This window comes from Amblyomma maculatum, chromosome 8 (genome assembly GCF_055883805.1).
Source record: "Amblyomma maculatum isolate TAMU_Amacu chromosome 8, ASM5588380v1, whole genome shotgun sequence".
NCBI lineage: Eukaryota > Metazoa > Arthropoda > Arachnida > Ixodida > Ixodidae > Amblyomma > Amblyomma maculatum.
The window spans coordinates 122,821,227-122,843,887 of record NC_139351.1 but is presented as its reverse complement, the minus strand read 5'-3'; the positions used below and the strand labels follow the sequence as shown (position 1 = coordinate 122,843,887).

The 22,661-nt window shown below is 48.7% G+C and overlaps 4 protein-coding genes across 13 annotated transcripts in view; 2 read left to right on the top strand and 2 right to left on the bottom strand.

Moving 5' to 3' along the window:
- The first annotated feature begins 2,520 nt into the window (after positions 1–2,520).
- Positions 2,521–9,694, top strand: LOC146182426 (neprilysin-1-like). The gene is made up of 2 exons (XM_084577523.1): positions 2,521–2,673; positions 7,120–9,694. The coding sequence occupies exons 1-2, from the start codon at positions 2,651–2,653 to the stop codon at positions 9,644–9,646; spliced, it is 2,550 nt and encodes an 849-aa protein (XP_084433649.1). The 5' UTR covers positions 2,521–2,650; the 3' UTR covers positions 9,647–9,694.
- On the bottom strand, positions 3,382–4,981 carry LOC146182427 (uncharacterized). The gene is made up of 2 exons (XM_084577524.1): positions 4,042–4,981; positions 3,382–3,952 (listed from the first exon to the last, which is right to left on the bottom strand). The coding sequence occupies exons 1-2, from the start codon at positions 4,332–4,334 to the stop codon at positions 3,688–3,690; spliced, it is 558 nt and encodes a 185-aa protein (XP_084433650.1). The 5' UTR covers positions 4,335–4,981; the 3' UTR covers positions 3,382–3,687.
- Positions 9,695–10,983: 1,289 nt separating the features above from the next.
- The window catches only part of Cln3 (CLN3 lysosomal/endosomal transmembrane protein, battenin), a 119,376-nt gene continuing 107,698 nt past the window's right edge, over positions 10,984–22,661 (top strand). For both annotated transcript variants that reach the window (XM_084577522.1, XM_084577520.1), the window contains exon 1: positions 10,984–11,417. The gene's annotated coding sequence lies outside the window, so the exon portion shown is untranslated. The remainder of the gene's footprint in view (positions 11,418–22,661) is intronic.
- LOC146182425 (putative peptidoglycan muropeptide transporter SLC46) overlaps positions 13,365–22,661 on the bottom strand; it is a 48,401-nt gene continuing 39,104 nt past the window's right edge. For all 9 annotated transcript variants that reach the window (XM_084577511.1, XM_084577507.1, XM_084577514.1 and 6 more), the window contains exons 5-7: positions 19,318–19,401; positions 16,014–16,170; positions 13,365–15,438 (exon numbers count right to left, since the gene is read on the bottom strand). In XM_084577511.1, the coding sequence (XP_084433637.1) occupies positions 15,354–15,438; positions 16,014–16,170; positions 19,318–19,401 (326 nt within the window). In that variant the 3' untranslated portion in view covers positions 13,365–15,353. The remainder of the gene's footprint in view (positions 15,439–16,013; positions 16,171–19,317; positions 19,402–22,661) is intronic.

The following is a 22,661-nucleotide window of genomic DNA, read 5'->3' as shown; positions in this document are numbered from 1 at the left end:
CACGACTCGCATGCAGCCGACGGCGAAGACGCCAACGATACCGACGAGCAGGCCACACGCGGCCGAGACGATCGCATAGTGCGAATACGACCAGCCGAACACGAGCCGCGTGTACGGGTAGAGGATCTCGTCCGGGCCTGCGTCATGTCAAAATCATCATCATCGTCGTCATTTATTTTCCCTCGAGGGTCCTTTGGACGGGCATTATACGAGGGTGAAGCAAAAACACAATCACGAACAGCATGGAACATTCCCAACATAAACTCAATATTGGTACCGTAATGGTAATCAACTGGTCCTATATTCGGCCGGACATTGCCCATGTATACCAATACTGGGATAATGGTTGTTGCCGCCTGGGCTTGGAATATGACACTGAAAAAAGTAGAATACAAATGTTAAAAGAGCATTACATAACCAAACAGTGAACAATCATACACTGTGGCCATTACGCTATATCAGAAGAGGAGGAGCAAAATGAGAACACTATATTGCAGATAATAGGTTCAGCAACTTGCAAAAATGTAACAATTGCAAGATGCTAAGAAGTGACGGGCACTACACTGTAAGTCGAACTAAATGTGAAACGAAGATAAGAGCAGGTTTTTAAATTTCATCGGATCGCGCTCAGATCGCCTGATCAGCTCATTCCTCTGTTCAATGGCGGACGGCAAGGTTTTATAAAACGCACTAGTGGGGCCATGCAACGCTGTAGACGCATGTTCTATTGTAAGAGTAAAAGAGGGCATATCAAGTGAGGGATATTAGAGTATTTTGCAGTAATACGGAAAGTTGAGCTAGTTGGTACACGATTGCAAATTACGAGCGCTGCGACGGAGAACAACAACAACAAACGCCTGTCCTTGTCATTACTCTCTTGTTGTTGTTCTCCGTCGCAGCGCTCGTAATTTGCAATAGAGTATCTTGCGGAAATGCAGAGCTAACTGGGCAATTGTACGACGAAAAGGCAGTGACAGTGTGTCAAGTGATGATTTGATGCCAGCTACACTGGTCCTCTGTTCATAACAATGTAATAAACCGGGAAGCGTGACTTTGTTCTGATTCTAAAGCGTCAAAATATATTTACCATGTTCGGGTGTCCCCGTGATCCTAGCAAAAAAAAAAAAAAAAAGAAAGGTTTGGAAGCGTGCATTCAATATACTTCCCTACGATCTTCTCTGCTCTCTATGGCAGCCCCCAAAACATGCTGAGTTCATCACTTACACAGTAATTATATAAATATAAAAGTCGAAATAGTTTTATGATGAAGCACAAAGAACTATGGTACTACTCTCCGTTTGCCGGCATTTGGAGATTATGGGAGATATACGGTGTCCCGTTTGCAAAAAAAAAAAAAAAAAAAAAAAAAACGCGTTAAATAACCGTCATTAGCAGGTTCTGGGCTTCTTATCTACGAAAGCATCCCAGTCTTATCCGCACACCTGCCTTCCCATCACCTCTTGCCACGCTTGCCTTCTCTGTAATACGATGTACGCCTGACCGGTATCATATGCATTTACTCACTGACTCAGCCCTTCGTCGGGTCTGTGTCGGCCCATTCGTCGCCACGATAGAATTCTGTTCATCTCAAGGCTCTCTTCGAAACGCTTACCGTAATTCATGGCTGCGATGAGCGCTTGCAGTGCGAATAGCACCTTGAGCGTCCGCTGAATGTGCCGGTGGCCGGCAAACATCTTGGCTGCCTCGCGGGCATTGGCGGGGCTGAAGAGCAAACGAAGCTGGTTCATCTTGCTGGTCGTGTTGGCCGTCGAGTCCCTGACAAGGAACAGATGGTGGACACGCGCGAAACGCTACAAATATGTTAACATGCGCGGAAAAATCGCTGCTGAAGCTCTAATTAGGTACGTCTCAACCAGTGCTGACAATAATCGAGATAAAGAACAGCCTTATCGTTTCAGTCCGAGGCCACAATGTACAAATACTACCTCCCCGCCTCCCTTTATTATGGAAATGTAGTTAAATAAATGCTTAGGATACGTGGTGGCACTACCACTCATATACAGAGAAACAGCTTTAAGGTTCAGCAAAACATATGGCTGGACTTGTCTATATGGATGCATGTTGGACACAGTGAGACTCAAAGGAAAAGGTGATTGATCACAGTGATAGGCGAAGCCGTTTTAGCACAAAGAATTGCTACTCAGACAAACGGCACATTGCCACGGGAGAGATTGCAGTGATCCTCAATATCAAAATAAGGGAGAAGCAACGCGGTAGCTGCGGCTCGACTAACTTTACAGTTAATGAAATAGCGCTGCCTGGCTGGAGAAAAAATATCAATAGAACGGCACAAAAACACTAAAGAAAAAGGAAACGGCCTGGTGCCTCCTTGCGTTAAATGATGTTGACGGCCAGATATCGTTCTTGTCATGTGCGTCGCAGCAATCGGTCTCAATTTTTCGGTGGTAGAGTGAACGAAAGTGCTTCGTATTGACTAAATGTACTTGGTATGTCTGCATTTAGATATTCATAAGTGAAAAGGTATAGCCATTCAGCATACTTGAGCGCTGGACTGGCCCAGAGCACTGCCAACATGCAGCACTGCACGCCCAGCGCCGACCACAGTGACACCTGGTGACCGAGAACCGAGTGCAAGAGCCAGCCCATCAGCCAGCCCACGGCCCGTCCCATGAGCGCCGACACGTCCAAAAGGTAAAACCTGAGGGACGGAACAACAAAAGAAGGAAATTAGTTTAAAATGCTTTCGAAATGGTAAGCCCGATATTACGCTCTGTTTGGAAGACGGGATAATTCTGAGGTTCACGTTAGCAACAAAATATTGTGATGGCGCTATAAAATATTCTTGTGAACTCGCATCTTTGTTTATTTGGGGCGTAAATGCTAACCAACAAAGTGATGCTAATAGAAAGACATGTCGGGGTCGATTTAAAAGAACATGAGAAACGAAGCAATACATAACTTTAATGACATAATCACAAAAGACAACAGCAATTTGAGAAACAAGCTCATGTTTTATACCACTCATCCACTATAATGACATATAGCGCGAGTGTCATCATTCAGTGAGCTGTCCTAAGAATTACCGAAGGAAGGCGGTCAGTATCGATCGGTTCCTCCATCGTGCGCTCATCAGTAATTAAAAGGCCCAAGCAAAAAGAAAACCCTACCTGACGGTCCGGAAGAGCCTAGCTTCGGTACGCTGCGTCACCACGTAGTAGCAACAGGACAACATGAGCACGTGACCACCCGCGCAGCCCTGCGAGAGAGCGCACGCATGAAGGAATTGAAATCCTATGCTGCAGATGCCTATAGGCATCAGTTCTTCCCACTTCCCGTAGGTCCCTCAGGCACCCTCCGAGCCACGAGTCTGTATCCTTTTGTCTGTTGCCCCTTAAAATTCTGTGGGGACTCGTTATTCGTACGCCCATTTCCTTACTCGTTCGTCTGATGGTTCGCTTCATGTACTTCCACGTCCTTGGGTTCGCTCTATAATTTGCTTAAAATACTCTAGAGGCCAGTTCCGACCTATTCTCCCGCCGTCGAGGTCAATGCATTTTCAGCTGTGAACCAACCGCAACATTAGCAGGTAAGGGGATCAACTGCTAAGCCACGATAATTGCGCAACGCCATTAGGTGGACGGCATCCTTTGAGACACATCTGCCGTTTAATTCTCGATTTGCATGCGCCAAATGTTCAGCCTCTGCTTATTCACGATGGCAGTGCACGCCAAAGCTGCTCACCATGGGCAATACGGCGAACACGTAGGCGAGCATGGGCCCCCCGCCAAGGGCGAGAAACACGCGTGCGAGCGACGTCCCGGCGGCGCCGACGATGGCCAGGCCCATCAGCGTCGCGTGGCCGTATCGGTCGCACACTGGACCGGCCAAGATGGCCACCACAGCGGAGGTCAGCGTCAGAATGCCTTCGGAGAGCAGAAGGTAGCGTTGCGAGACGACGTACACCTGGTAACTGCGAACGATAGCAGCGAAACGTTCGTAGACATCAACGAGGCGTTCTCAAAATCTAAGCCTAAATCCGAATTGCGTTAAAAGACCCACCGTTGCTCTTCGTGCTCGCCGAGTTTCTCGCAGACGTCGTCGTCGTAGCCCATGCTACGCTGGCAGGCCTGGTCTTCGAAGATGTCCCCGATGGCCGCCGACGGCATGGCTGCGGCAGCGGTGTAGGCGAGAAGCACGGCCTCCATCTTTCTTCCCGCCAGCCAGTCTAAGAAGAGGGAGCACAGAGAGCGGGGCCCGTCTCCGGTGTCTTCGCGGCCAGCACGGTCCAGCTGTAGGAGCAGCCAACGGAGCGGCTGTGCGACGATCCTCAAGCCGGCTCGTAGAGCCCACATACCACGGGGAAGAGGGCAACTTCTGCCCACGATGTCATCGGGCGTGCCCTGATTTTCGCGTGTCGCAATTGAGGAACCATGAGCATATACAGAACTCCTTCTTCTTCATTATCGTGTCTCGCACCGAGTAGCCGTCTCATGCCGCAAAAGGTGGTGCAGTGGTATAGAAAGCGCAACGCATGTTTATCGTGCGCATTTACTCACGTAATGGATGTTTCGGCATAACTAATGCAAGCTTCTACTTCGCCTCTCAAAAAGTGCAGTCTTTGGCTTTTTTTCGTAATGAACGATTACGCACTAAGGTTACTAGATAAGTTATGCAGTACTAACAAGCATCATTACTATACCTCACACTATACCTCACCTAAGCTGTGGGAATGGAGCACCGACTTTTTCACTGTGGTTGAATGAAATAATGAAGAACCCGAGAGGACTTCGACAACAAAACAAGAGGACTCCCACAACAAAAGTATATGTAGAAAGGATTTATCTATTTGATATGCCTTATTAACACATTAGAGTCCTCGTGACATCAGAAGCCCGCCGCCGCGACAGGAAAAATTCTCTGATTAGTCAAAGTGATAACCACCACAAATAACCAATCACAATCTTTGCACAGAAGAGAAACGCACTCACGTCGAGCTAGGTTGACAAAGGCACAGCACCGGCAGGTTGGCGTTGTGAGCGAAAAATCATAGGCTTGTGTCTGGCAGGTGGCAGGTGAAATGACCTAGCGCTGATTGGTCGCCTGGTTGTGTGACGTCACGGGACCACGTGACATGGCCGAGTTGGCCGGTTATGCCAACTTTGTGTTCGGGATGTTGCGTCCGGGCGGCAGTTTTCAACGGGATGTCTGGCCAAGTGCATTTCCACAAAACCACAGTGAACGACTTCCTGCGCCGCGCATTCTACTCGGGAATTTATGACCATCTGCGCCCAAACAGACAGATCAGTTATCGCCGATCCCACAAGAACTGTGTTACGCTGTGCACTCGAACTGCTCTGTTTTGTTTGCTTCGCGCCACGGCCGAGACGCGATTCCGGGGCCATTTTCAGTGAGACGGAACGGGTGCAACCGGTGGAGTGGCCCGTTCCCACGGGTTAGGATACCACCTCCGAAGAACAGCTGCTTGTGCGTCGGTCATGAACAATCCCGCGCCAACCTTCCCTTTGACTCTGGATGTTCCTCCGGACTCTCCCCCGCGGCTACGTCACGTGACCTGCATGTCTAGGGACACTGTGTGAGGAGCTGGGGAACCATAGATATGCAAGCTCTCTCTCCTGTGAACCTCGAATATCTAACCTCTTCGTATAAAGGTTTTCCTCTTCCCGTAACTGAGGTTCTCGCTACTCCGGCCACGACACCAGGCCGGGGAGCCGATGTCACTTGCCCAGTACTAAGCGGGGTGAGAAGGAAATCCACTGCATTCCGCCGGAGCGAATTAGAAAGGTTAGCCAAAGACTTCGCAGAGCCGATCGTAGGGCTTGGCTAAATCTGGGATTTTTCCCCGCAGGGGTAGCCCAGCGGTTAGGGCACTCGACTACTGTTCCTAAGGATGCCTGATCGAACCCCAGCCTCGGCGGCCGCTTTTTAGTGTAGGCGAAACTCTAGGCGCCCGTGTACTATTCGATGTCAGTGCATCAGGTGGTCAAAATTTCCGAAGTCCTCCACTATGGCGTCTCTCATAGCTTGAGTCGCTTTGGGACGTTAGACCCCAAAACCAAACCAAACGGAATCTGGGATCTTTATCAACGTTGAGAGGTCTTTCGTATAACGTGGTAACTTGCCAATGTATTCTAAGGAGTATGCGCGTGATAATAAAGACACTTAAAGGCAGTTAATAGCGTAGCAAAGTACATATACTCGAACGAGGATTCGAAAAAGGAACCGGAAGACGGGAGCTATTAAAGCAATCGTGTCGTGTCATTAAAAGCGGTGCTTTAGTGTCCCCTGCATATTTTGTCACCATTGTATTGTGGTTTTCTTTCTCACGTAGAGCTTAATTAGAACCGGAGACTTTCAAAGAAATACCCTCCGAACGGCTACTGTAGGATGAATTATTTTGTGCACCTTTGCCAGTATGGGTCATGACACGAGACACGTGCAGTCATCGCGTTGAGAAAAAGGACGGCGGCCGTCGCGGCGCGAGGCAGAAGAAGCGGACACCAGCCCTGCGCGGTCGCTCCCAGCCGCTGCTCCCGAGCTCCTAATCCCGACTTACAATGTGAGCATCGCGATAAGCTTAGTCGTGACTAAGTCTGCTTTTCTGAGTCGCAATAGTGTTACGGAAGGGCTAACGCTAGTCACGGGAGTCGGCTATGCACAGTCATGGCGCTCACTCAGTTGCCTATGGGGGAGGTCGCCCGACCGTCTAGGGCGTAAAGCGACTGTTGTGAGGGAAGTCGCTTGCAGCTCGCTTTTACAGCTTTGCAACTGGAGCCCTATATCGCTGAACGAATAAGCAGCGCTGCTCATGTGCCGTACGCGGCTCTGGTTTGTCTCCAGCTCCTCATTTCAAGCAAACGCGAAAGAGCCGGTAGTATAGAGAGCGACGTCAGTCGAGATGGACTTCATTCAATAGGAGGCGTTCGATACGGTGCCTCGCATGCCTTGCTAGCCACCGTTTCCTGTTTTCTTGAGGGACGAAGATTATATGCTTTCAGTAGTTACCGCCAGCTTGGCCAGTAATACCGTTATGCCCTGTAGATATATACTTAATCACAGCCGCCACTAGGTACGTTCTCAATAAGTGTGCAAAGGATTCTCGGAAACTACGCTTTGCAGACGGTCAGCGCCGGGTCCACCGCAAAAAACAGGGCCGATGTCCAGTAGCCATGGCTTGGAGGCCCGCGATACGCCGGAGCCGATCCCCAAGCAGCAGCTCTTCTCCGAGATCACCTACGAGAACCTGGACACGGCCGCTTCGGAAGCCTCACTCAGGGGTCGCCACCGACAGAGCCCGGCCTCCACGTCCACCACCTCGTCGGCGCAGTCGGCGGCCTACGGCGGATGGTCGCGCTTTTCGGTGGCCCATGGAGGCGACGCCGCCGTCCGCTCGGTGGCCGGTAACTCCATCTTCACCGGCCGCCTGTCCTTCAAGCGCAGCCTCCAGTGGGTGCCCACGGCCTCTATCGACCGGAAGCTGCGCGAGAGGCGTCTGTCCCTCTGGCAGTACGGCTCCCTTGAGGGCGCCGAATCGGCGTCCTTTCGAAGGGCTCCGAAGCCGTCAAAGAACCGCCAGCTTCTGTGCCTCGCTCTGTCCTTCCTGACAGCCGGCATCGGCCTGGTCGTGCTCGTAGTCTGCCTGCGACTTTCTGCACGCAACGCTGACCCGCTGGACTCCGCACCGCACGTGGCCGAGATGACATGCGACCAGTTCGAGTACTGCAGACATGAGTTCGACGCCGTCCAGCGCACGCTAAACCGGTCAGTGAGCCCGTGCGAAGACTTCCATGAGTTCGCCTGCGGAGCTTGGACTCGCTCGCACGGAGGCTACAGTGCTCCGGATGAAGAGCAGGTGGACTCTGTCCTCAACACCCTCCTGACACGAGCCCTCGCCGAGATGGCTGAGAGGCCGTCCGTGCCCGCAACGGCCAACGGCTCCGCGTTCGAATTCGAGCTTGCCAACGATGTGCTCTTCGAGCAGTGCATGAAGACTGAGACAAGAGAACGGCGCACACTTGGCGTCGCTCGCAAAGAACTGGCGGAGTTCGGCCTGAGCGGATGGCCTTACACCGAGCCTCAACACCACGACGTCACGTTCACCAACGTCCTGGTCACCGCAAGCAGGTTGGCACTAGGTCTGGGCCTCACGGCTTTGGTTAGTGTGCGAGTATTTGGTGGGCCCAGAGATCGGACTTTCGAAGTTGACGACCCGATCCTTCTCTTGCGAAAAGACGACCTATCGAGCATTGAAATGAAGGCACGGTCCTTGGTATTGCACCGGCAGCTCATAGCGGAGTCGTTCTTCTACTTCGCGCACACTTCCAAAGACGTCTACAAGGTCCAGGAGCAGATCCAACTGGTATCTTTGATCCTCGCACATGCGACAAGGAGGGCCTCGGAACGCAGTTTTTGCACCTTTTCCCACGTGCAAGCTTCGTTGGGGGAGTTGGGCGTCTTGGAACTCTACATCAGGCGGCTGCTACCGGACAAGACAAACATCACAGACAATGCCACGGTCCTCTTGAGGAATCCGACCGTGGCCAGTTCACTGGACTTTGTTTTCCGTTACCTGCGACCTGAGCATTTGCTCAACTACCTCGGCTTTCGACTCCTGGTGCATATATCACCCTTCATCTTCGAGATCCCCAACAACATCGTGAGGGCCCGCATGTACCAGCTTACCGGAATCGACAAGATGGTCTGGCTCAAGGCCGAAGTCTGTCTTCGGCTTTCAGAGGAAGCACTTCCACTCTTCCACCTCTACGACCTGTATGCGACCAGGCCGCCTGTCTACTGGCAGAACCTCGACACCTTTGTCAACATCATCAAACGAACAGTGCTGACACGGGCCGTGGTACCCTGGAAGTTCTCCACCGAGGACAAGAAGAAACTCCTTCGCATCCTCATGCTCATAGAGTTCAAGACCTTCCTGCCTCGCTGGCTGCTGAACGACACGCAGCTCGAAGCCTACAACCGGCGGCTGCTTCCCAACCGGAACGGTGACGTCTTCCAGATGTACTCGCACGTCTGGCGGCGGCGAACGCACGCAGCAATGTCACCGCGACCTCAGGATAAGCATATCATCGACCCTGAGTGGTACGGCTCGGTCTTCGACACCATGCCCTTCTACTCGTTTGCAGAGAACACTCTGTACGTCCCCATGGCACTGTTCAACACAACCCTACCCAGCACACGCGATGCGCTCTATATGCATGCGGCGGCGATCACCTGGAAGATGGCCTACGCCTTGGCGCCCATCTTCGAACTGAGCAACTACTGGGACAACGCCACGCTCAAGAGCTACGCGAGTTACGAGGCTTGTGCGGCTTCCCGGTACGGCCCTTACCTGACTCCTGGCATACGCGACAGCGCACTCCATTTGGCATACGCCGATGAGATCTCGGTCTTCTGGAGTGAACGACTCGTCGCTGTCCTCATGGCAACGTCGGCCGTGAACCCTTTGATTGGCTACGACCGTGAGCATTTCTTCTACCTGTACACTGCCATGAGCAAGTGTCGCAGCTACGGCGTGTCTCTGCAGCCTACAGCTACGGTGAGCAGCAAGCAGCGCGTCAACATTCCTTACCTCTACTCGACCAAGTTCAGGAAGCTCTGGTCGTGCAAGAACCTCTTCCGCTGCAGGTAGCCGGGACTTGTCTAAAACAGCACACATCCATGTTAAGAATGAAGGGAGTGCTGGCGCAAGTGTGCCGCTGTCATTTGCTTCTTGTCTTTCACACACATTCTCAGCAGAGAAGGCCCACCGCTGCTAAGGCCACAAGGAAGCACTGGTATTCTTTTCCGTTGGCACCTAGTAGCGCTGATAAGGAATAGTCGACAAAATACAACCAGAGCCCGTTTGTCTCATAGTCCTTAGCTTAGTGAATATGCGATTGAATCACTTTGTATGGGCATGCTTGAGGATGTAATTTAAAAAAAGCAGCATGCATGAGCCTTCGTCAAAACACGCTTGCAGCTATCGACTTATGGCACTCTTTACCATGTGCTTCTAAATTTAAAGCTTTGCGTTCGGCTGATTTATTCCGAAATGGGATAAGCCTAGGCCCCCGTACTCCGGCTACATCAACTGGTAAGGTTATCCGGTGACAAAAAAATCGCACAATTTTCCAAATGTGCAATAGCGAAAATTTTTGTATGTGTATCCATATAGCGTGACAAGGGAGTACTCATTGACATCACCCAAGCGCAGCCACACGGCTACAATGAAAAGCACCGTTCCCCACTCCAGGACGAATTTTTCTTGACCTACTAAATTTCGGAGAAAGATTTGTAGCGTTCCTTTGTAGCCGTACGACTACACTTGGGCGGATAGTAAATACTCCCTTATTACAAATATACTCCACCTTGAGGGATTCCCCTAAATATTGTACTAATCCATATGCCGTGTGCCTGCGATGGTCGCGGTGCTAATACAGGGTCGTCCATTCTTAGAACACGGTCGCTGTCGTAAAAGCCCGATGCGGTCTCATACCAGAGCAAAATGAAACAAGCACGAAGACTTGGAGGCGGTGATTCGCATGAGCTAGCACTTAAAGTCATTGCGAGATCGTGTCGGAAGCAGTGGATTTTTCATAACAGTGACCATGTTCAAACGACCCTGTACAAGTGGACTTAGCATTACAGTGAGTGGTCTGTTGGCACTTATTCCACCTGCAATGATATATGCGTATCTACGAAAATAACTGGTATAAGCAGCAGTTAGCAGCTCATACAAGTTCACTGCACAAACAGGACATGCGTCGCAAAAACAAAATTGCCATTTATTTCGGGCACACAACAAAAACAGCCAGCTCCGTAAAACCCGTAAACACAACAGAACACTTCTTATATGGCGTACTATTTGTAAAAGCACCCGAAGGAAAACCTGTAAATGCCTGTGCCACAGGAACTGTGCTACAGAACTGATTGCGTGAGCCTAACTGCTACATTAGTTCTGTTCTTGTTTTTAACTTCGAATGATCAGAATTCTCGAAACCCCGGCGCGGCTGCCAGTGCACGCCGTAGTCGATTACAGGCGGAGAGCATAACTTGCCTGTGATAGGCCCTCTCCACATCACTGACAAGCGTCGGCGTCCTGACGCCGCGTAAATGATTTGCAACCTCTGGACAGCTCTTCCCCTCCTGACCAATGGCGATGTGCTCCCGGAAGCAACGTCGCGAGAGCGTTTATTTGCGCTATAAATAGGTTTTTGCGTGCGCAACCACCAAGGCACGAAGGAAGTGACAGACGCAAAGTGTCAGTGGTGCCATCGGCTTTGACGTGTCTACAAAAGGAGGCCGCTTAGCGCCGGTGCCGCAGAAATGCCGCTTCGGCTGCTTCGAAGGAGCACTACCGCAAGACTCCCGTTCCGGGTCGGCTAAATCCCGTGATCGTCGCTGGACTGTCGCAGCTCCTGGTGAACGATTTATTCTTGTTCGCAACTCTCGCTTGCAATAATGTAGTCTAAGATCTCTCTGTTTATCACAGCCCCTTTAAAATTTATTTTCTGCACGTGGTCTGGAGCATGAAGCGCAGATGCCATAAGTGGTCTTTCTGCTGTATAAGTTTTCTGCTATGGTTCTTTGACTCTGATCGATTTTGTACCTTACGGTGGGGGGAAACAACACAAAACGGCCAAATTCCTTCGCCTCTAGGTAGTTGGGTTATGTAGCTTGTTTCTCTAAATTGAGGGCGTCTCCTGTAAGACCCAATGACTATATGTATATATCTATAGCAAGTGTGTACAAAGTGTGCAACTGTACGATACCTAAAATCTATCGAAGCAGCCGTTCATGACGTTTTTGCAGTGTGACCTATAAGTTTATTATACCAGTGTTTTCACGAATCGAAGCAAATTGAAACAGCTCCCCATTGCTTTTCAATCTTTGGTTTCACATTGTCTCAAACTGCGAAAATCAAATTGAACAGCGCATCCAAATTAAGTACGGGAACAATTTCCTGCAAACCCTAAGCTTACGTGTATACCGGTAACCCACAGAGTGGGACAGTGAACTATTACATTATTTTAGCAAGCAGCTCCAAATGGGAATAGCCTGCTCAACTTTCTCTGATTCAAAATACGCTTATTTAATTATGGCTAAGTACTGCGAATAAAACAACATAATAAAGAGTGACAGAAAGATGGATTTGGCATTATGGCTTCACACTGACTGCAGAAAAAAAAAAATTGTTGCAAAAGATTTACGTGTGCTTCTGAGCCACATAGCACTATTTGTTCTTAAGCGCGTAGAAATACTATTCGCTCGCTGGCAAGCTAAATTAAACCACACCAACTTCTTGGTGCACAGTAAAATTAACATCCTCACGCAAACAAATTTTCACTTTGCACCACACTCAAGACATCTGCACAAATCAGGTCATCTGTTTCGTAAGAGTTGAAACAACAGTGTCTGCGACGCGGTAATGCATAAGTGCACACAAAGGGTGCGGATGGTTCCACCTAAAGACAATCGCAAATCAGCACATGTGACTAAAGCTACACAACGTTCTGAGGTAGTCCTAAACCTCAGCAAAACGTATACAGGCAGTACTTCGTGCCTAGGTAAAAAAAAATATATCGAAAAAATGTGCACGCTCAAAAAGAAACAACTCGTGCATAACAAGGCAAACAAAACGCAGGCCATCGGCGATGACCGACTGAAAAGCTGTGGAATATGCAATTACCCTGATGGGGCAATTGATGAACTGTGAAGTTCACATACACAGCCAGTCTACATACGCATGTTCTTCGCGTCTTTATTATTATTATGATTATTATTTTTTTGCAAAAAGCATGTCTAAAAATGTCAGCTCATTTGTGCCGAAAGCTTTCCTATGGGATGCAGAGAGATTCTGCGCCAACGCGCCAGCAATAAGACTGACTTGTACTGACAGAGTATAGCAAACAGCCAAAACAAGCAAACAGATGATGTGGTTCAATTCACATGATCATGTAGACAATTAAACCAGGTCCAGTCAAAGGCAGATGCTTCGCGACTCTGACAGCTATTTCAAGCCCCTTTGTGATTTGGTTAAATATGCTCGATGCGCGCTGAATGTGTGTAAATGCATGTGAATGCACCAATGTTGACTGAGTTCCGCTTGACTCTAAGCACGTAACTACAAGCGTCTCTCTAAAGCATTGTCCACTCTATTTTAACATGGGTCGAATTGGTCGTTCACGTTAAGGGAATCAGTCTAGGCTGAGAGTGCGTTGCTTCTAGGAGAGATCCGTTTCAGGTGAATCTAGATTCCTTCACGTCACAAATAAGTTTGTTTTTAATGCGACTTAAAAACTGAGGTAGCTAGCACATCACCCACCATTCTTATACAGATATATTGTGCCACCAGTAACACCCCCCCCCCCCCCCCCCACCCTCTTTTTCTTTTTTTCAATTTCGAGCATACTGTGTACCTTTAAAACGAAGTAATTTCTCCACACCACAAGTGTTTACTTTGAGGAGTCCTGGCATTTCGTGTTATTCTCTCCATCTACTGTGGCACTTTGTAACAAATTGTTCGCATCTATATAAGAATACTGGCCGGATTGTACTCCTGAGGAAAAAAAAAAACGTTTGTTTTATATAGAATATATTGCACTTGAACTGGTTAAAATCAGGTGATCAGTTGTCCACAACAATTCGACCTTGATATAGTTATGAAGTATACAAATGTCAAATGACTGCCGCTCTGGTAAGTCTTACAGTTATTGCAAGCTCTTCGATTAAATATTTACATTACTCTCGACTAAATGGGCAAATTGTCACGCATTTTCCTTCACCGAATTACTACTCGCGTTGAGGATAGAACAGAAGCGGTAGTTATTTTTGGTAGTCAACTGTAAAATTAATTGTTCGCACTGAATTAAAGGAAGGAATGCTGGGAAATCACTACTGCGCACTATGTGACTGCGATGCTTGCGCTGATTAGAGAAGCATTTCTCGTGAAGCGACCCGTATAGTGGCATCGTAGCTGTCAGCAGACGCCGTATAATATTAAGCAAAAACTATCCGTAATCCGCGAATAAATGTGACCGAGATCCCTTTGCTATGTGGCTATGAAGGCGTGCCAATACAGGACACGGGAACAGATGCGTTTTCGATGGCTGTCAATTCCTCAAAACAGCAGTGAGGCAGCGAGTTTATGTAAATGTGCACGCGCAACACACTCCATAGGAAAACCAAAGACCCTGGCGGTTGGCGTTGTGCGCAGTAAACATGTGCGTTATTCTGAGCTCGCTGCAACTGCATCCAGTGCGAGGGTAAAGCTAAGTACTTCGACATATGTACAAATGATGCAGCCATAACACACACACTGCGTGCCATGTCCAAACTGTTTGGTCACGAAACTTAATGGTGACACCGCTAATACATAAAGCATACTTGCAGTATATACATACATACACTTAAAAGTCGGACGGATTTCTTTCCTTGCCAAGTCGTCACAAAAGTGACGGCTAGAAACGTTCACATAAGCTTTAGGCCCTAGTAAGTTGCAGGCTAATTTGTGCCTCTACACACGCTTAATTTGGTTCCACATATGCGTTTAAAAAGTTCCAGTTATAAGTAGAACTTCCACTTATATAAGTGGAAGTCCTATTTATAACCGGAACTTCTGGAGGTTATAATTGGAGGTTTTCCAGTTATAAGAGGAAGTTCCAGTTTTAACTGGACCTTTTTTGATACGTATGTGGAACCAGACTAAGAGTGTATGCAGAGTTTTCTGTTCCACTTAGACCTCCGAGCTAAAACCATACTTAAATGTAACGATGCCACTGGCGCGCTGCCAATCACAATGGCGACAGAAAACAAGGAGAAAGTTGTCGTTGCTCCTAAACGAGACAACGCTCCTCAACAAGACTTTGCGTAGATGATTCAGTGTGTCCCGTGAAGTTCTCCTCCGAGTCACTACCACATCGTGTGAAAAAAAAAAAAATACGCAAAATATTTCGGGGCTCTTTGAACAACCAAGACTATTGAAGCGTAATGTCATAGGAAACCACTTCTATGGCTCCGGTTTACAAACAATATAAGCACGATTGTACAGTCCTTGCAACAGGCACTTCACCGGGACTAGAGAAGCAGTGCGCTATGACGTAGTGATGGGAAATTTTAGGTGCAAAGTTGTTGCGTATAACCACATCCCGCAACTGTTCCTGTCAAAGTCAGATACGATCGTTGAACGAATGAAATGCGCCGGGATATCGTCAAATACTCGCACAGACAGAGCCAGAAACGTGCAGCGACGGTATAGCTGCCATGCCGTTAAAATGCTGTGAACGTCTCCCATCGTCGTGGATTTCCGTATGACCCGGTATGCTGCAAAAACTTCCACACTAGTCCGGCTAGAATCTTCAGTCATTGACGGGTACCGGACCGGGCTCCGCTTTGGGCATGTCTTGGTAGCCGATGCTCTCCCGGTGCAACTTTGTAACGTAACTGGAAAGAGAATATAAGCTATGTGTTATTTACAATAGGTTGCTTCAAAAGTCGCGCCTTTTGATGTCGATATTTGCAGTGATAAGAGGATGTTTTGTGTCGCACTGCTTGTACTTTGTTGAGTCGAGATTTATGGTACATAAGTGCCTAAGGCTATCATGCGACAAACGTAGCGTAAATATAGCATCTGATTGTTTGTTAGCGTAGAGCGAAAACAGCCTTCAAATGCCGATCGATTGAGGCAAAAAATTACGAGGGACTTTAGTGGTTAAAGTAGTGAAAGGCGAAAGCATTGTCTACACAACGTCTAGAAACGTCTAAGTTTAGATAATTAATTAGTCATTAACTACTCTCATTATATAGTCATTAATTAGTAATTGAACATTGATTGACATATGGCCATATAAGGCACGCATTCGCGCATACTGTGGTGGTGCTCTGTGATTGGGCGATGCCTCCATGATGTCATCCCACCTCGGCCAATCGAGCCGCCGCAAAAGCGGGACACATTTTGTCCGCGACAGTATGAGCCAATAAAGGCTTTCGCCTTAATAAAGTGAGGATCAAGTGCTTACGCAGTGAGGGCGACTGCAATGAAGGTAATTCCAGCAGCCACGAGGTATGGCAGGCCGGGCATGAAGCCGATGGACAAGTTGAAGACCGTGGTGATCAGTATCTCACCCACCACCGGCACCACCGCATCGAACGAAGCGAGGAGCGAGAACACCTTGCCTGCATGGGAGACGCACATCATGGCTCAGGGAGAAATTGCCAACAATATGTACCTAATCAGCACGAGACATCGGCCCAATAGTGGAAATATGGTGGAAACACCGGCTTGGTTACCTTGCCGGTGTTGGGACAATATTTCGCGCTACTTGACCACCCCCTTTAAAGAAGATCAAAATATTGAACCGCTCCGGTTAGTAAATAGCAGGCTAAACTGTGGCTAAAGTCAATTTGCCACTAGTCTACAAGGGAGGAATAGTTGCTCTTTGAAGACATAATGGCTGTGACACGGAAGTTAGTCTCGCCCATGTAGCATTCTATTTACATGAGCCTTTTTCTGGCTGGGGGTGAAATCACGTCACTGAAATCGCAACTGACACGTTGGGTGCTGTGGATTCAACACTTGATCGATATACCAAGCATGCAAAACAAATGTTCCAGCTAGTATTCGCGTTTAACGTTAAGTCAGCAATTCTCATTTCCTGATGCAAAAAAAAAAGCTCAATGTTGCCTTCATGATCATCATCCAGATTCAATGATATTAGGCACCAGGACTCTATACTAACCTCGCTCTGACCACGAAAAAATTAACTATATCATTTAGTCTCTTTATCAGGTATATCTTTGTAGCGATAAGAGAGACGAAGAGAGAGAGAGAAAATCTCTCAAGAAAAACAGAATTTAGCTGCCATTTGAAATGTGCTGATTTCCTGATTTGCGTGAATAAGAGAATCGGGGAGAAAGACTGAAGGAGCTAGGTGCAAAAACGGGGAAGGTTAAGAAATTATTTCAAATAAATCAAAAATGCAGTCACTGAATTTGGAACCACAGGCGTCAAAGTTGAGAACTAAAATGTAACTAAAGGTGAAGCGCGGCGCCAAACTTCACTGCACAGATGATGCGCAATGTGGTTTGAGTTGGTTCAGGAGTACATCCAGTAACATATAAAAAAAAAGAAAATGAACACGTGGTAAATCCTCCCACCCCGCGTTTATCATGCCAATAAATGTATTAATTATGCATTTGCAGCTATCAAGCTTTCGATTTCGTCCAAGCCTTGGACCGCGATTACTGCGATGTCACGAATATGGGGTGCTGGTATTCAGTCTGTACGAAAATCAAAGCTGTGTCTGAACACTGCGTCGCCCTCTGCGGCCTCACTGTAACATAAGAGGCAACAGCGAAGAAGCACGCACGATACAGACAAGCGCGGCGAAATCCCAGCGCACAATGCCGCCACACTTGCTACTATGTCCATGAATGTCCATGAATATGTCCATGAATTTGAGCACTCCACTTTGAAACCAGCCACAAACTGAAACTTGGAGTATTTGGCTAGGTTAATATTGTTACGAAGCGGCAAGACAGGAGACAGATCATGACCGATGACGATGGTAGATGACGTTTAATGAATGTTCGCGGGCCTAGCGCGAGCGCTCCTGCCCGCGCCACTGCCCGCTTTTTCTTCCTTGTCGTCCGTAACATGACCCGGGGCCACCGAGCGATCGTCCCGATCGTGGACGAGAAAGTTTAGCGGTGTTAATGATTTTATGGCATTATGATGGGCGTGTCTGGATGCTTGAAGAAGAAGAAGAAGGAAGAATAGAACGGCTTGCCGGTACGATGTCTGATGCGTGGGTGATCCGCCTCCCCTGGAGCTGTCAACCATCCGTCACCAGAGTCCATGGGACCGATGGCTTGATGTCACGTCGGTTGGCTTGGGCGGGGGTTGCGTGTTCGTGTCCATCGGTTCCTTCGGTTCCTTCGGGTCTTTCGGGTCCTTCGTCTCGGTTCTGGTTGGTCTGTCTGTACTCCTTGTCTTCAGGTCCGGGCTGGGGGCTGGACGGTGGTAGTTGGTCGGGTCTGGGCTGGAAGGTCTGGGGCGAAGCTGCTCGGCGATGTCCCTGGGCCCTCGGTCGATGGTCCCGGCATACAGATGGCGTCGATGCTCCAAGGCGAGGATGGGGATGCCGTACCCCGCACCTCCAACCAAATGTTACGAAGCGGCAAGCCGATGAAGACAGGAGACAGAACATGACCGATGACGATGGCAGATGACGTTTAATGAACGTTCGCAGGCCTAGCGCGAGCGCTCCTGCCCGCGCCACTGCCCGCTTCTTCTTCCTTGTCGTCCGTAACAATATGTAAGATCTCCGAAACATACTCGATCTCTTCAGAATCCTGGCAGACGTACGCTTACGTCTCGCGCCTGTTACGGACTTCTCCTTTATTGTTCCACTGCTTTTATCTAGCAAGGTCGCGGGCTCTCACAGCTACGCGGAAATATGGCGAGCGTCCACAAACTGTGTTTACCCGTCTCGACCCAGACTGCAAAGTCAACTATACGGTGGGCTCGAGCTGTGTACACTTCCCTGCCAACTACTGTAGTATTTACTCGTTTTTTATATTTATGGATATCGAACTGCGAAGGAGAAACAGTGGCCATTATTGAAAGCAGTAAATTTAGTGAAGCCTCAAGAGATGAAAAAAAAAAAAAAGAAAGAAAAACTAGACGCAAATCTGAAAAAAAAAAGACAGCCGCCTTGTGTGGTTAATTAAATTTGAATTTGATGGCTTTCACTGTTTAGCCTGGTTAGGCTAAACCGAAAGCACCCGTTTCATCCATGGCAATAGTCTTACAACACGCTGCTTTGACATGTGCAAGGCGTGCAGAGAAGCTGTTCCTCCTCCCTTCTAGGTAGCGCGCGTGTGTGCGTGCGTGTGTGTGTGTGTGTGTGTGTGTGTGTGTGTGTGTGTGTGTGTGTGTGTGTGTGTGTGTGTGTGTGTGTGTGTGTGTGTGTGTGTGTGTGTGTGTGTGTGTGTGTGTGTGTGTGTGTGTGTGTGTGTGTGCGTGCGCGTGCGCGTGCGCGTGCGCGTGCGCGTGCGTGGACTAACTCTGAAATTTTAAATCCAATGAGACGCGTACTGTGCCTATATACGGCCACGATTGTGCCAGTGTAGACTGCAGCGCCCTCTCTCTGCGGAGCCAGGCCTTTTCAAACTGAAGCATACCTATAAGCGTTGTTATAAATCACCGCTAACATCACGATTGTGGTAAGCCGCCTTGACAGCCCAGCAGGGAATTTAGTATGCTCGTGTCCTGCATTACCGGCATCGTCATCACATTGAACAAGACACGCCTACACTCACCCACTTCGTCCTGTCCCACCAACTTGGAGAGATGTGTCCGCACGCCCACCTGGCCCAGAAATGCAGGGATGCCCACCGCACACTCTGCGCACAAAAAAGGACACCACACATTTCAGAGTCTCCAAATGCGTGCCACTGATGACGGTATGCATGCCTGTGCATGCTCTCCACACACAAGGTGTTATCGAAAAGAAAAACGAGGTAAAAGAAAGCACGAAGAGTGAATGAAAGAGAGCCCATTTGCGCGCGCGCCAAGCTGGGCTATACTACGGCCATTTCCATCACGCTGAAAATTCACAGAGGAAGCTCCCCTGATCCCGTAAGACAGACGTACGCTGATACCCTGTCTCCACTAAACCAACGCTGGTAAACGGGACTTAATTGGCTGGCGTTCGCGGTTCAACTTCGCAAAGCCGCTGTGAGGGCCTCTCCCTCCTTCAGATTCCGGGTAACGAGGCAAGCGGTAAAAACCACGCGCTCATGCCACTTGCCGCTGCCGTGGTATGAATGTTCCATCCGAGGATTGCTTGATCGATGTTTTCCCGCTACCACTGGCCCATTCTACCGTTTTCGTGAGCAACAAATGCATGTATGCACACCTTGATGTTTAACTATTTGTATCTCGAGAGTGGACCCATGCGTGGTTTGCAAGCGAGCACGCCGCGCAGAAAGAATTAGGTTGGTTGAGATTTAACGTCAAAAAGCGACTCAGGTTATGAGAGACGCCGTAGTAGAGGATTCTAGAAATTACGACCCCCTGGAGTTCTTTAAAGTGCACTGACATCGCACAGCACATGGGCACCTGTCTTTTCGCCTCCCCGCGAAAAGCGGCCGCGGAGGCTGCGATTCGATCCCGCACTTATTTATTTATTTCTGAGAAAGAAAGAAATAAATCAAATCAAATAAAAAGATATCCTTGTTGACGGTAGTCGAGCGCCCTAACCACTGCGCCACCCCGGCTGAGCAGAAAGAATTAAATTGTTTTCTTTCTTTCACATCGCATCCGCGTAGCGGCTTGGAAGACCACCACCATGTCGTAAGGAACAAAACCGCAGAAACGACAGGACCGAAACAAGGAGACAACAAAAGGGGCAGACAATTGACATGTATTGAGAACACACTTGGCTTATGTGAATCAGACGAGCGTAATCTGCCAGAACTCACATAGTGGGTGGGTGGGAACATGAGCACACAAAGCAGCTGCAGAAGCAAGATAACAGTCGCGATGTGGATGGCATGAAAGCAGCGAAAAAGACACAGTAAAGCAGAAAGTGGGTGGAGACGTGAGAATGTGTCTTCTTTGCGCGGTCTTCACGCTATCTTGGTGCCGACTGTATCGGTTGGTTTGCAGTCGAATTGTTTTCTCACGTTTCCACCTACTTTATGATTCATTCTGCCTTTTTTTCGCGGCTGTCACGCAATCCGCACTACCTTTGTGTGCTCATGTTTCCACCCACTTCATGATTGTTAGCAGATTAATTCGTATCCGGTCCATTTAAGATAAGTGCGTTTTCAATAGACGCGTTGAAACGCGTTGATTGTCAGTACTGCCCCGTGTTGTCTCATTGCATTTGTTCTGCAGCCGTTTTTGCGGTTTTGCTCCTTACCATTTCCCACCAACTGCCCTACAACCACGCTCTCTCAGGTTACATCCTCATAACCCTACAATGTAAACGCAGGTGTCAATGGTCCTGCTAATACACGCTCGTGTTTTCTTTCAGTTGGCATACCTCGTCTAGTCGCCTCATAAAACCACAACCACCTAGTCACAAATTTCGAGCATCAAACCATTTTATGGCGCTCATCAGATGTCCCGACATATTTCTAAATAGAAAAGGCAAACTCCGCGCTCTATAGCAGTCATAAAAATCAATGACTCCTACGGAAACATGGCAGCCAGATATCGTCAAGCTCGTCATATCGCGGCGTCCGATTCACCGCAGAACAGATTTCCGAGGCCTGCGCCAGATGAATTCTAGCGACCGTAGAGTCGCGAACAGCCGACGACGGTCATTTCGGCAGAACCCGAGGCGACAAGTACGCTGTCGCTGCAGGCGTTTCGTTATAGCCAGTCGAGCCGCGGCGAGATGCAGAGGGCCCAAATCTGCCTGGAGAAGCTCCCGCTTCGACTAAAGTGCTGCGCCAAGGAAGATGGAAATGACTACTCCGACAAACAAGCTTATCGCCGGCCTTATCACCATCTGAGACAACATTATCTTATCTCGCCGCCCCACAAGCTGCCTTATCACCACCTCAGATGACCTCCTTTGAAGGTGCGCCGGGGAACCATGGCAGAGATGACTGCGCATCACGAGCTTGTAGACAGATTACACGGCGCCCACGACGGCGGCCGCTTATCTGCCATCTCTTCGAATCTCAGGAAAAATGAGGCGCAATTCAAGGCCCGTTAAGAATCAAACTTCCTTTCTGGAGCTAAGAGCACGGAATTATGGTATATAAGACTCCCACCGCTAGGAGAGAGCACAAGGAGTTTAGACAGTTCTCTAAAGATGAGCAGGAGGAGGTCGACGATGATCGCAAGAGATTCCTTCTCAGTCTACTCTGGCGCCAGCTTCATCGCCTCGCGCGCTAAGACTCTTATCTTCGCCTTGGTGTCTGCCCTCATAATAGGTCTTGCCGCTCTGACATTCATCGCTGAATGAAGCTTGAGTTGGTTTCGAGACTGCCATTGTTTTTTTTTTTTTTTTTTTTTTTACCAGACGCGGTCACGTCAAAGAGGAGGGGGTCGTGTGTATGTCCTGTGTGTTTCAGTTAGCCTTTCAGGAAAGTGCCTCTCATTTAAATTGTCTTTCACTTAGTGTATTTGGCTTAAAGAGCCTTTCACTTAAAGGGTCTTCCACTTAAGGTGGCATTTTATGATTGTATGCTAATGAGCATGTGTGCAATTAGGAAAGACCACATGCCACTATAGCGTCATACCCTCAAAGCGAAACCTATGCGTTCTCCGAAACCTTTATAGACCTGTTTTGTTTCGCGTGTCTATCCTTTCCGGTGCTTGAAATGGCGGCCGAGTGACCAACGCCAACTTGAAAAGAAACCTCATCCGTTAGTAAAGCTTCTTCCGCCACCAAGTGTCCAAGGGCATCGTCAAGGTCTGGCTTCGCTTCACGCTAGAGACGACATTGTACAAGATGTCCCTCGATTCTGCTTTCTCGGCAGCTACTTGAGAACGCGATACTGCTGTCGCTTCGCTGAGTTTATCTTGGCAGCGTATTTTTCCCCGGCAGTACTATATTAAAGTAAATGTTATAGTTAAAGGCGGCCTCACATTAGAAGCAGCCGTCATTCGCCAGGCGTGAGCGGCGTTCTTGCTTAGCGCAATC